General features: G+C 56.2%; 1 protein-coding gene across 1 annotated transcript; it reads right to left on the bottom strand.

Annotated features, from left to right (window-relative positions):
• Window positions 1-2063: 2063 nt before the first annotated feature.
• EMILIN3 (elastin microfibril interfacer 3) lies at window positions 2064-11481 on the bottom strand. Its single transcript, XM_066199146.1, has 4 exons — window positions 11155-11481; window positions 7990-8112; window positions 4838-5085; window positions 2064-4333 (listed from the first exon to the last, which is right to left on the bottom strand). The coding sequence occupies exons 1-4, from the start codon at window positions 11349-11351 to the stop codon at window positions 2439-2441; spliced, it is 2463 nt and encodes an 820-aa protein (XP_066055243.1). The 5' UTR covers window positions 11352-11481; the 3' UTR covers window positions 2064-2438.
• Window positions 11482-11874: the final 393 nt, after the last annotated feature.

Here is an 11874-nt window from a genome sequence, read left to right as displayed (position 1 = left end):
GCCCATGGAAGACAACCCTATGGGCACCATTTCTTTACTCTGCAAGCAATTTTTTCAAAAATGCCCGGTTTTGTACAAAGTCCTTTTTCACTTTTTAAACATGAATAGCTGAGAACTGAAATAACAAACTGTCCATAGCTTCAAGTGACGAGGCAGGAACAGCCCAAACATAGCACCATTTTCTGGAAGGTCAGACTTCTTCCTTGTCCTAGTTTTGTTATGGTCAGTCCTGGCACCCTCTTTTCCAGGACGCTGCTCCTCTTAGCCACTCTGACCCAGCCCTGGTTAGGGAACAGGGAGCCTGGCCCTTGGCTTGGTTTTCTCTTTGGTTTTCTCCCTGTTATCAGGGGATGGAAAGGGAGCTTAGGCAGGATGCTGCCCCTGTGCAGGGTGAGGGCTCCCCTGGCCCATCACAAAGTCCTGAGAGTTGGCTTGAGACTCTTTTCTTAGGCAGGAGGAAAATAGGAGCAGGTTTTGCAGGATGTCCAATGGCAGCAGGAGGTCGTTCCTCAGCTGGAGAAGTGTCTCAGCAGCTGGAGGGTAGCTCCAAATCAGCAAAGCCCAGAGCAGTGACAGTGGATTCTGGTGCTGTGAGCACCTGGCAGGGCTGGGCAGGTGGTGGGGGAGCCACATGTCCTCTCTATGCTCCCACAGCTGATAGCTCATGTCCTCTGGCAGGGGAATGAGCTTTTACTGCCTCAGGGCAACATGGTGTGTCTACTGGACTCAGTGATCCCTGTGGTTCTCCCTGGCCTGGAAGCATGTTTAAGGGAGCTCACCCAGATTTTCTGGGGGAGAAAAGGTGCCCAGATGCATCTCTGCTGAGAACTGCTGCTGGTTTGTGCTAATCAGAGCACAGAGCTGCTCCTTTGTGCAATCGGGGGGATCAGGGAGGGAATCATGGTGCAGAAGAGCAGGGACAGCCTGGTCAGGGTGACAGGCACTGTGTGAGAACCAAAGGCAGGCTGGGGTGGAAGGGTTTGTGAGCTACAATGCTGAGAGAAAAACGTGTTCCTCTGCTATAAAGTGCCAGAGCTGCTTGAACAGAGGCTCTTTTATTTCCTCCTCATCCTAGTAATGGAGTCCCCATTGGCTGATCAGCAGAGTGTGCCCATGGGAGAGGTGGATTCTGTGTGCGACAGCTCTGCAGGGCAAGGCTGGAGCTGCTCAGGAATGTGGATGTTTTCCAGCCTGCCTATTCCTGGGGAACCAGAGTCAAGCTGGGTAAATGATGTCAGTTTTTCATTCTGAGCTGAGGACAGGTCTCCAGAAGAGTTCTCACAGATGCCCTGCCTTGTTTCACATTGGTGTTGGTCCCAGGGCTACAGGCATCCCAGTGGGATCAGAAGAGCATGAGGAGGATGCAGACTCACTGCTGCACTCACACCCTGGAGCAGCTGGAACTCTCCTGCCTGGGACAAGATGATGGAGTTAATAGTTTAAGCAATAAAACAGGAGAGAGCCAGAGCTGGAGGACAGGGCTGCTCTGTGCCCAGCCTGGTCTCTGCAGAGACCTATGGACACACTTCTCCTCGGGGAAGAGATGTGTTTTCCACAACCAGAGAGCTCAGACGGAACCAGAGAGCCCAGCAAAGTGGGATCGCAAAGCACAGAAGCCCCATGGGGCTCTCTCTAAACACTGCTGCCACAGCTTTTAGCTACTCAGTGTGGGTCTTTGGAATATGGCAAAGGACATGGGGGCAGCATTAGGGAACTAGAATCAGATGAGCACCATGACACAGGATTGTTCAAAAATATACATACACATACCATATATATACAAATACATATGCATATGTGTTTTCCTAATGCACACCCTCGTATGCTCCATAAGGCATGTGCATCTGCATGGAGGAGGGAACATTAAAAATGGATTTACCAGACACAAGAAGGGCTGCCATCTTGGAGAAGGGAAGCCAGTTCCTGGAGGGACGTGTGAATACGTGTGTTCTTTGAAATCTACAGTTCCTATGGTGAATTTTGTTCCCTGCAAGGAGCCCTGGCTCTGCTCAGTCTCTGGATTAAGATGCAGCTGGTCTTTAGGTCAGAGAAACTATTCCTCAGCTGATAACTGCAGGGTTTTATTCTTCAAGAAATGACAAATCCACAAAAATAAAATTTAAAAAAATGTTTCTGCCTCCAGCTTACTCTTGAATTGTCGTTCTGGAGTCAGCAGCCCAGGAGCCAAAGCAACACCAGGTCAGGACCTGCTGCACCAGGCTCAGGACGGTTGCTGAGCATTAGGAGGGGAGTACCAGCACGGTGAAGTCAAGGAGAACTGGGGCCAACAAGATTAGGGAAAAAAAAAAAAAAAAGTAGCAGCTTTTTATAAAAAAATTATCCCAAGAACAGTTGTCACATTGGAGCGAGTCTGTGTGATATAATTTAATCCTGTCCTTCACAGCAGGAGAAGAAAGACATGTGGCACGGCAGTGTGGCTAATGCTGCCTCCTCTCTGCCTTCTCCTCCAAGTGCCCGACCTGTTCTGCCAGCTCAGAGACCTTGGCTTGGCAGTCAAGCAAGTTGTCCTTCAGCCCTGTTATTTCCTGAGAGTGGGCAGCCAGTGTCCCGTTCACATGGTCCATGTAGTCCCACAGACTGCCCGTGTGTTTCTCCAGCTCCTCCCTGATGTCACTCAGGCTGCCAGTGATGGCCCCCAGCCTGCCGCAGGCGCTCTCCACCCGCGCCACCCGCTCGTCAAAGTGAGAGACCTCCTGCTGCAGGCCGTAGGCCACGTCCTTGCAGGAGCTCAGGTCGCTGACAATCCTGGCTTTGAGTCGCTCCAGGTCTCCCTTGAGGTTCAGGACACGGCGGTTGCTGAAGAAAAGCTGGGAGCCTTGGTCGTTGACTTTCTCCTGGATGGAGTGGACCTCATCCTCAATCTTCCGCTCGTGCTCATCTAGGGAGGAGTTGACATGTGTCACGGTGTCTGAGTACTGGGACACGGAGTCCTTGAGCCCTGTCAGAGACTTGCTTACGGTGTTCAGGTTGATCTTTAGCAAGGTGATCTCCCCTTGCAAAGCCCCCGATGCCTCTTCCTCGATTCGCCGCTGGATCTCCAGGATGGTGGCGTTCAGCTTGCGCAGGAGGTCGTAATTGCTGTCCATCCGGAGGAGCAGGTCCTGGTTCTTGTTCTGGCAATCCTCGATCTCCGTCCGAAAGGTCTCCACATCTTTGGAGGCAGAGGTGCAGCCCAGGGAGCAGGTGCTCTCCAGAGTGATGAGGCGATTCTGCAATGCCTCCAGTGTCTCGTCTGTCCGTTTCCTCATGCTGGCAAGCTCCCCTTCCAGCACAGGCACCACTGCTCCATCCATGCCCATGGGAGAACTGACATTGTTCAGCTCCCCCACAATGGTCATGAACCTGTCCTCCAGGGTCTGCATTTTGTCTTCAAAGGCAGTCCTCATGCCATCCACCTCTGCTACCACTGTGCCTTTCATGCTGTCCTCTATACCAGAGCAGCAGCTCCCTGTTTCCCCCTCTGTCGCATTGAGCCTGGCTTCCAGGTCCTCGAAGCGCCCTTCAAAGAGGTTCCCTAGGGCGACAGTGGAGATTTCTCCATCCAGGCGTGAGTGCAGGTTCTTCTGGGACTCGGAGATGCTGTGAAGGCCTTTCTCAAGGATGTTCATGCGATCGGTGAGGTAGTCCAGATTGCTGCAGCAGCTTTCAACCACCGTCAGCCCTTGGATCTGGGTCTCCAGCTGAGAGATCTCTTTCTTGATCTCCAGCTCCTTCCCATCCAGCGTCTGCTGCAGCCGCAGGTTGGCAGCTTTCTCCTCCTCGCACTGCTGCCGCACCTCTTGGATGCGGAAATCACACGTGGTCTGGATCTTGCCCAGCTTCTTCTCGAAGCCGTCGAGCAGCTCTCCACGCAGGTTGCTCAGCCTCGTGTCCACATACTCCTCCAGCAGGTCGATGGAGGTGAGGGGCGAGGGCCGGGCGGATTCCAGCAGGTGCTTGATCTGCCCATCGTGGTCCAGGACCATGCCCCGGACCTCGTGCAGCAGATCCGCCTTGGTTTTCAGCACGTCGCTTACCTCGGTCACTTTGGTCAGGATCTCCCCCACGGGAGGGTAGGTGGCCATGTCGGCTTTGTCTGCCACGTCCACCAGGCCGTCGGGAATGATGCCGAAGCCCACGGAGGAGTCTGGCGTGCCCGGGCTGTTCATCAGGGAGCCAATCATCTTGGTGGTGTCCTCCTGGATGGCCAAGCGCAGGCGGTCCCCCAGCCCACTCACCATGGTGTGCAGGCTGTCGTAGGACTGGGAAAGGCGCCTCACCTCCTCCTCCAGCCGATCCAGGCGGTCCCCAAAGAGGCCAGGCAGCTTCCTGCCTGCGCAGGGAAAGAAATAGAGAGGGCACAGTGAGGGCTGGCGCTCCTTTAACTTCCCTCCTTCAAGTCATTTCCCAAAATAGCCTTGTGTCCTGCCCTCTGTTATTGTCATTTCAGCAAAATCTCAGCCCACATCTCTCCTTAAGCTATCAGGAAACCCCCTTTCCTCTTGGGGTCTTCTGTTCCCAAGTTCAACAGTAGGTGGTGATAATAGCCCAGGAGGACCTAATCTTGAGACACAACCTATCAACCCCATAATTAATGGAGAAATGCTTTAAATCAATGAGGAAAGGTAATTTTGAAACTGCACGTCTTGAAAGGAACAAGATATAAAATGCAAATGGTCCTCAAAGCAATCAAATGTCAGATCTCTGATAGAAAACATATCATCCACTGAATTTTTGCCAGGTTCATGCTCTGCGCTGGAACAGAGAGAACTTGGAGGTTTGACGGCATGACAATGGTGTGGTGACCGGGGGACATGAAGCAGGAGCGAGATCTCACCATATTGATTCTTCTTTGGTCCTGGGAACAGGTCAGGGTGGCTTTTGGGATAGGGAGGAAGTCTGGGCATTGGAAACATCTTTTGCCCGGGAGGCATTTTAGGGCTGGGATGCTGGGGCAGAAGGCCAGGCTGGTCTGTCGGGCTGTCATGGCACCCTTCTCCCATGAAGCCTGGGCAGCACCTCCAGGACAGCTCGGTCACTGTTTTGTATCCAATCTTGTATTTGGGCCTGAAGAAGGTGCGGTACCTTTCCGTGAGAGGGGAGGGAGAGAGAAGACAGTTTAGAGAAGCAACCTCAACATCAAACAACAGAACAAGGTCATGGTCCTGCTGGATGTGGGAGATCTGGGCACACGGGAAAGCCTGGCTGAAACCCTTGTGCTGCACCTGCAGACCATGGCCCATCTTCTCCAAGAGCTTTGCCTGCACCATAGCTCAGTGTAGCATTACAGTGGGGTTTTAGTCGAGTATTTTTTAACCTGGGACACTGTGTTGATTTAGAACTGCAGCTCTAAGTGTATCACTGCAGTTCCTGGCCTGATATGTGACCACTCTGACAGATACCACACTGTAGGGCAACTTCTGGCCAGCAGAGTACAAGATGAAGTGATGGAACTGAGTTCAAAAGCCCTGCAAGCTCACATCGCTTCCAAGAGGGAAGTGGACTGCTTGTAAAAGTGGTTTGCACTTTGAACTGACCTACAGAATTTCCTAGTGGGATCAAAAAAATCCTCTTCTCAACTGTAATCCTGTCTGGAAGCCCCCCTGAGGGCTGAAATATCTTTGGAAAGTGTTTTCTCTCTGTGTGGAGGGCATCAGTTTGCTGGGAAGCCTAAAGGGGCTTGGGCTGGCCTGGTGAGGGTCTCCAGGGTGATGCTGTGATGTGCACAGAGGAATGGCTCCTTACACTGCCCACTGCCCCCTGCCCCAGCTGAGATGTCCTGGGAAATGTCTCCATCATGGATTTGGGTACTACAGCATTGGTCCTCCCCTACCCAGAACACCAGGTGCAAGCCCACCTAACACCTTCCCCCTCTGCTCTCGCTCTGGATGGGGTCCAACCAGCCATGGTGGAGGGATTCAGCTGTTCCCTGCTTCTCCCTGGCACTTCCCTGTGAGGCAGCAGTGATGGGACAGGACCCTGCTGGCTCCTGTCTTCCCCCACCAGCTGAGCTGAGCCATACAGGGCTGAACATGGCACTTTTCTCACCACCTCTAAATACAAGTGCTTTAAGTCTGCCTTTTGGAAATCTCCAGTCAGAATTTACCAGAGCCTGAAAACCCTGAAGTTTGCTGTTTTGCACTAACACACACAGTCAGCCTCTTGTTCTACTCCAGCACGTTCAGCAGAATGTCATGGAGGAGCAGCACAGCCATCCATGCTGCAGAGGGGCTGCAGACGGCATTTATCCATCAGTCAGGGCAGCACATGAGGCTGATTCCCTGCCATCCATGTCCTTGTCTGAATCCAGTGTCCCCAGCCCAGGCTGCAGCCCCTGGCAGTACTGCGTCCACAGAGAGACAGACACATCCATCCACACCAGAGGGCAGAGGGATAAACCAAACCAAAATCCTCTGCTCCTTGACTCTCTTCAAAATTCCTCAACATCAATTTCCCAAAGGGACAGTTTCAAAACAAGCTCTTCTTGTTACTCCTCTTCACAGATGCTCCTGAGTTTCAACGATTTTTCCTTCTGTTGTAGTGTGTAGAAACATGCCTGAATGTACCACGGGAGATTGCTGCTCCAGCCACTGTCAGGGGGTGAAGAAAGGAGGAGGATGACAACCAAAAGGCAGAGCACCTTCCCTGTGTCATCCCAGCCTCTGTAGAGGAGCTCAAAGCCTTGGGCACCTCCAAATCTTTCTACCCCTGCTCCAAACGGCAGCAAGGGGAAGTATTTGCAGCCAGCTGCACAAACATTAGCTGATGGCCCCAGCACATGGAAAACCCACGTTTCCCTCTAGTCCATGGATGCAGCATCTGAGGCTCTGCAGCAAATTTGGCTGTGGGTCCATCTGCCTTCAGAAAACACCCTGGTTTCACCCTGGTTTTGTTTGAAGGAGACAAAGAGAGGACATCGTGGAGATGGGAAAAGCTTTGGAGATCTCCTCCACGGGTACCAGCAGCTGCAGGATGTCCTGAAGTCCCCGAATGCTGCTAAAACACTTGTGGTGGAAAGAACAAGTGAGTGAGTGGGTCTGGCTGCCTGTCTCTGCCAGCAGAGGATGCCAGTAGAGCCCACAGCACCACCAGCACATGGAGAGTCCCAGCCAGCTGCCACAGGGTGGGTACTAGACTCTGACAAAAACTTCTCTCATCTCGGTTTTCCTCTGTGCTCAGCTGTGCTCCACTTCTCAAGCCTGGGGGCAGGCAGGAGAACAGCTTTTCCCCATGGAGCAGCGTTCCTGGAGGGTGGTGAAGCACAAAGCCTCAGTGTCTGCCCTGCACCACAGGAGGCTCCAGCTGTGGCACAGTAAAGTGTTTCCTTCCAGCATCTATGAGGTGGCAAAGAGTTTTACAAATATTTTTCCGGAGCAGGAAGCACTGAGCCATCCCCAGCCACAAGCCCCATTTCCTCATCCTCTCAGTCAGGTTCTCACTGAGCTGCCATCATTCTGCCACATTGCAGGTCCATGACAAACTGCTTCCCTACACACGTACACAGGCACCTCCCCATTTCCCATGATTTCCAGATTTATTTCTGAATCATAGACTATCCTGAGTTTGAAGGGACCCATAAGGATCATTGCACCCAGCAACTGTACACAACACCCCCAAAATCACAGCATGGGCCTGAGAGCATTGTCCAAATGCTTCTTCAACTCTGCAGGTTTGGTGCTGTGATCAACTTCCCTGGGAAGCCTTTTCCAGTGCTCATCTGGGTGAAGACCTCCTGATACCCAATCTAAACCTCCCCTGACAGTTTCTGAGGAGGGATAGAGCTCCCTCTCCCTCCTGACAGATCCCACCTTGCCTCCTCCCAACACCACAGCCCTGCCACTGACTGCCCCGTCCAAGAAAAGTCCTTCAGCCCCTCTCACTGCCCTCTGGAAAGTGTGGGCTCACGGTCAGAAAGGTGGCACAGGGTCTCAGGACAGAGAGGTCTTTGGGAAGGGAAGGGAGCCATGCCCCAGTGTCCCCCATACTCACAGCACTTTCCCTGGGCACTTGGGGCCCCAGCTGCACTTGTGGTACTCGGCCTTGACGTAGCTCTCAGCCCCGTCCTGCAGCGTGCACGTCACATTGCGCTGCACCACGTAGGCACAGTAGCTCCTGGGGGGAAAAAAAGGAGACACTGTCACCCCCTGTCCAGCAGACAGCAGTGCCTGCACTGCCAGCCACTGCCAGCCAGGTCTGGGGGGCAGGAGCTGGAAGAAACCCTCCAGCTTGGGCAGCTGCTGGGGAAGGGCATCACAACCAGGCTGCAGGAGCATGGTTCCTGTCACAGCCACCTTGTCACCAGTGCTGGTGGTGTCCCCAGAGCTGGGCTGTGCTTGGCACAGCATGGACTGTGTGGTGAGACAGGCTGTGAGGACAATCAGAATCCCAGCAGCAGCAGCAGCTGTAGGAATAGCATCCCAGAAATAGCTCCAGCAGTGCCTGGCAGGGGTGGTGTGTCCTGCTGCAGCTCCTGGAGTGCCACCAGTGCAGGGGCCAACCCAAAAGCCTTCAGCCTTTGCTGTGGGTGCTGCCACAGGCAAGGCACAGAGAAGAGATGCTGCTCTGTAGGGCTGCAGCATTGTGGGTCCCTCCATCATGGTGGCAGGGACACGGGGTAGATCTGTGATGGAGGCTGGAAACTCCCTCAGATCTCTAGGGCAGTTAGTAGAGAGCCTCTTCCCTCCTGCCATCCACCTGCAGCTGGGTGCCACAGGTACCAGTCAGCTTTCCTGAGCCAAGCAGCAAAGGCAGGCGCTGGGGATTAGCTGGCTGGGAGGAAAGCAGAGTGTGGGAAGGATGCAGGGCTGCTGGTAGGACAGATGGAGGCCAAGGCTGTTCCAGCTGAAGGCAGGGCTGCCGGCAGGAGCAGATGGACTTGGTCCACAGGGGCAGAGACAGCAGAGATGTGTGGTGAGGCAGGGATTAAGGACAGGGGGATGTGGCAGACGGCAGAGCGGGAGGAGAGGAGGGCACAGGCCCACGGAGCAGAGCAGAGCTGAGGCAGGAGGTCAGCGGGATGGAGCAGATGGGCCAGCGCGAGCTGCAGGTGCAGAGAGGTGTTCAGTGAGGCGGGAGGACGTGGCTTCCCCTGTGCCAGCTGGGGGGCTTGGTATGGGTGGGCAGGGAACGTATTTGTCTTCACCTGTTTGCCATCAGTGCTTGTCCCTCCTTCATCGATCTTTCCCCCCTCAGGGCCAGCCAAAGTCCTGCTGCTCTGGCCCCTGGGAGTGACATGCTGGGGGCTGGCGGAGGGCTGTGCACACCCACCCTGTGCATGCACACACACACTCCAACAGGAGACACCACAGCCCTTCTTACCAAACCCTTCTGCTTCGTCCTGACAGTCACAGTCCCTTTCCCCTGTCTTCACCTGCCAGAGGTGTCTCAACATCATCCAGACCGTCATGGCAAGCCCATGAGAGCTGGGCTGAGGCCCTGCAGCTCATTTCTGTGCTCAGCCCTAAGGCTGTTCTCCACAGGCTGTGTGATGGCCACGCCAGGGAATGCCAAATGCATCCCTGCCTGTGACCAGGCAGCTGAGCTGCACCAACCCCAGCTGCCTCCCAGTGCCCCCATTCAGATGCCCTGAGCAGGCTACACGATCTCCAACAGCCCATCCGGGGCAGGAGTTCTCACTGTGAAGCAGCAAGGTGTGAGCAAGGTCATCCTCCCTCCAAGCCTCTCTCTGCCCCCTTCCAGCAGGGATCCCCTGATCCCACACCCCCAGCACATCCCATTTGCTCCCCTCAGGACCTGCACCAGCACATCCATCCCAGCTCCTCACCGAGGGCTCCCTCTGATCCCCTGGGATGGGCACACAACTCCCATCTGTGATTGGCATTTCCAGCCCGCCCAGACCTGAGCAGCTCTGTCCTGGCAAGGGGCTGCCAGGCTCAGAGCATGAGCAGGGCCCTGTGCTGCTCCCTGCTCCTCCACAAGTGAGTCATTCATCCGTGCACGGGACCACAGGAGGAGGAAGGCCAGTCACTTCTCTTAGCTGGAGGCATGGGAGTTCATGCGTGTATGTGGAAACTTAGGATCACCATCTATCCATAAATCCAGGACTTGCTTACAAACACATCACCAAGTGCCTCTAAGTTAGCTAGTGGCCAATGCAGGCAGATCTACCAGCCACTACTAATAAACACTGCCTACCTGTGACTGCTCTGGCTCACTCTCCCTCTCAGAACCCCTTCCCTTCTCACACACCTGTGGCAAACAGTTTTATAGCTCCAGCCTGATGTTTTTAGAGCGAGCAGCTGGAAAATGTTATGGGTTTTTGAAAGCTCTCACTGGCACTGCCAGTATTGTTCATCCCGAGTGTTACTTTATTCATTTCAGCTTGTTCATAACCCCACATCCTCCCTCTTTCAAAGGGGCCCGGCAGAAACTGCTCTAGCAAACAGGCAGGGAGGGAAGTGACACCCCCCTCTCCGCCCCCAATGTAACAGCTCTTATGCAACTAAACGGAAAAAGTCTACAGTATGTGTGAAACTCACATTCCTCACTGCCCCAGCTTTCCAGGTTTCTTGAAAACGTATTTAAACTCCAGTATGTACTTTACAAGCAAATTCCCTCCAAACCAACCTGCTTTCTCACGTAGGTCCGTGCACTGCCATCCTCCTCCCCCGCACATCACAACTCCCTCCCCTCCCGCGCCCAAGTCACACAGAGCAGGTACATGCACCTACCCCAAAAACCACAGACGGCATCCCCATCCCCACCTCCGCCAGCCCCGTCCCGCACCGGACCGTAGCACACGCGTCCCCACCGCACGCAGCCCGTTCCCTCTTGGAAACACAACTCCCGGACCCTCCTCTAGATGGAGGGGGGCACTGAGACAGACGGCCACCGCTGCGCTGCCGCCAGCCATTGCTCAGTACCTGGCGGAGGATACGGAGCAAGGGATGCCCGCGGCAGCACCCAGGGAATCCTGCCCAGGCAGGGATGCCCGCAGGCGAGCCCTGGGGAATGTACCCAAGGTCGGCACCGGGGTTTGGGTCCCCCGAGGGTGCTGCCTGTAGAGCCCAGACCGGTGCCCGGTGGCCGCGGTCTGTTCCCGGTAAGGGATGCCCGACGGAGACCCGGCTCGGGTCCCGGAGGCGGCGGCTCCCGGTGCCCTCCGGATGGGTTGCGCGGCCGCGGGTCGCTTACTTGTGCTTGCCCACGGGCTTGCCGGGGCCGAGCTGCGGGCTGGAGCCGGCCGTGTAGAGGCTGTACCTGCCGCCGTAGGGCAGGGGGGCGGCGGGGGGGTAGAAGGCACCCTTGGCGTCGGCGAGGGCCAGCAGCGTCCCCAAGGAGAGGCAGGCGAGCAGCGCTCCGCGGCGGCGCAGCGCCCGCGCCCGCCGCATGGTCCCGGCCCGGCGGCGGCGGAGCGGGATGAGATGGGATGAGATGAGATGGGACGGGGCGGCCGCGGGGCCCCGCCGGGACAGCGCTGCGGAAGGGACCGGAGCGCCGCCCGCTGCGCCCTGCCCGGCCCCTGCCCTGCCTGTCCCCTGTCCTCGTCCCTATCCCTGCCCGGCCCTGCCCGGCGGCACACGCCGCTCCGCCGCCCACCCGTCCCCTTTTGTACGGCGGCGGCGGGGGCGGGCCGCGCTCCTCCTCCCGCCCTCCCACGGCCGCCGACCCCGGCCCCGCGGGCGGGGAGACAAAGCGAAGCCCCCCGACGTCGTTCTCCCCCCGTCCAGCCCCCGCCAGCGGTGCTGCAGCCCGGGCGGAGCGCGCTGCCGACCCCGGCGGGGGCTGCGAGGGGCTCGCACCCTCTCCCGGCCCCGGGCCCCTCTTCTCCCCTTCTCCCGATGCTCCCTCCCTGCGCACTGGGCGTTTGCCCCCGCGGGGTAGCAGGTGCAGCGGGGTCTGGAGCCCTCTGGC

This window comes from Chamaea fasciata, unplaced genomic scaffold, assembly GCF_029207755.1.
Source record: "Chamaea fasciata isolate MVZ Bird 193981 ecotype frontalis unplaced genomic scaffold, bChaFas1.0.hap1 SCAF_17, whole genome shotgun sequence".
In the NCBI taxonomy this organism is placed as follows: domain Eukaryota; kingdom Metazoa; phylum Chordata; class Aves; order Passeriformes; family Sylviidae; genus Chamaea; species Chamaea fasciata.
Note: the sequence above shows the minus strand (reverse complement) of the source record. Positions and strands in the feature narration are given on the sequence as shown.

Bases quoted from the DNA above. Each gene is read 5' to 3' on its own strand.
- EMILIN3 (XM_066199146.1), bottom strand. From the start codon at position 11,351: ATGCGGCGGGCGCGGGCGCTGCGCCGCCGCGGAGCGCTGCTCGCCTGC. The intron at 8,113-11,154 runs GTAAGCGACCCG...TTTTCCCCCCAG, and splicing joins AAGCCCGTGGGCAAGCACAA to GAGCTACTGTGCCTACGTGG. The intron at 4,334-4,837 runs GTGAGATCTCGC...TTCCCTGCGCAG, and splicing joins ACCAAAGAAGAATCAATATG to GCAGGAAGCTGCCTGGCCTC.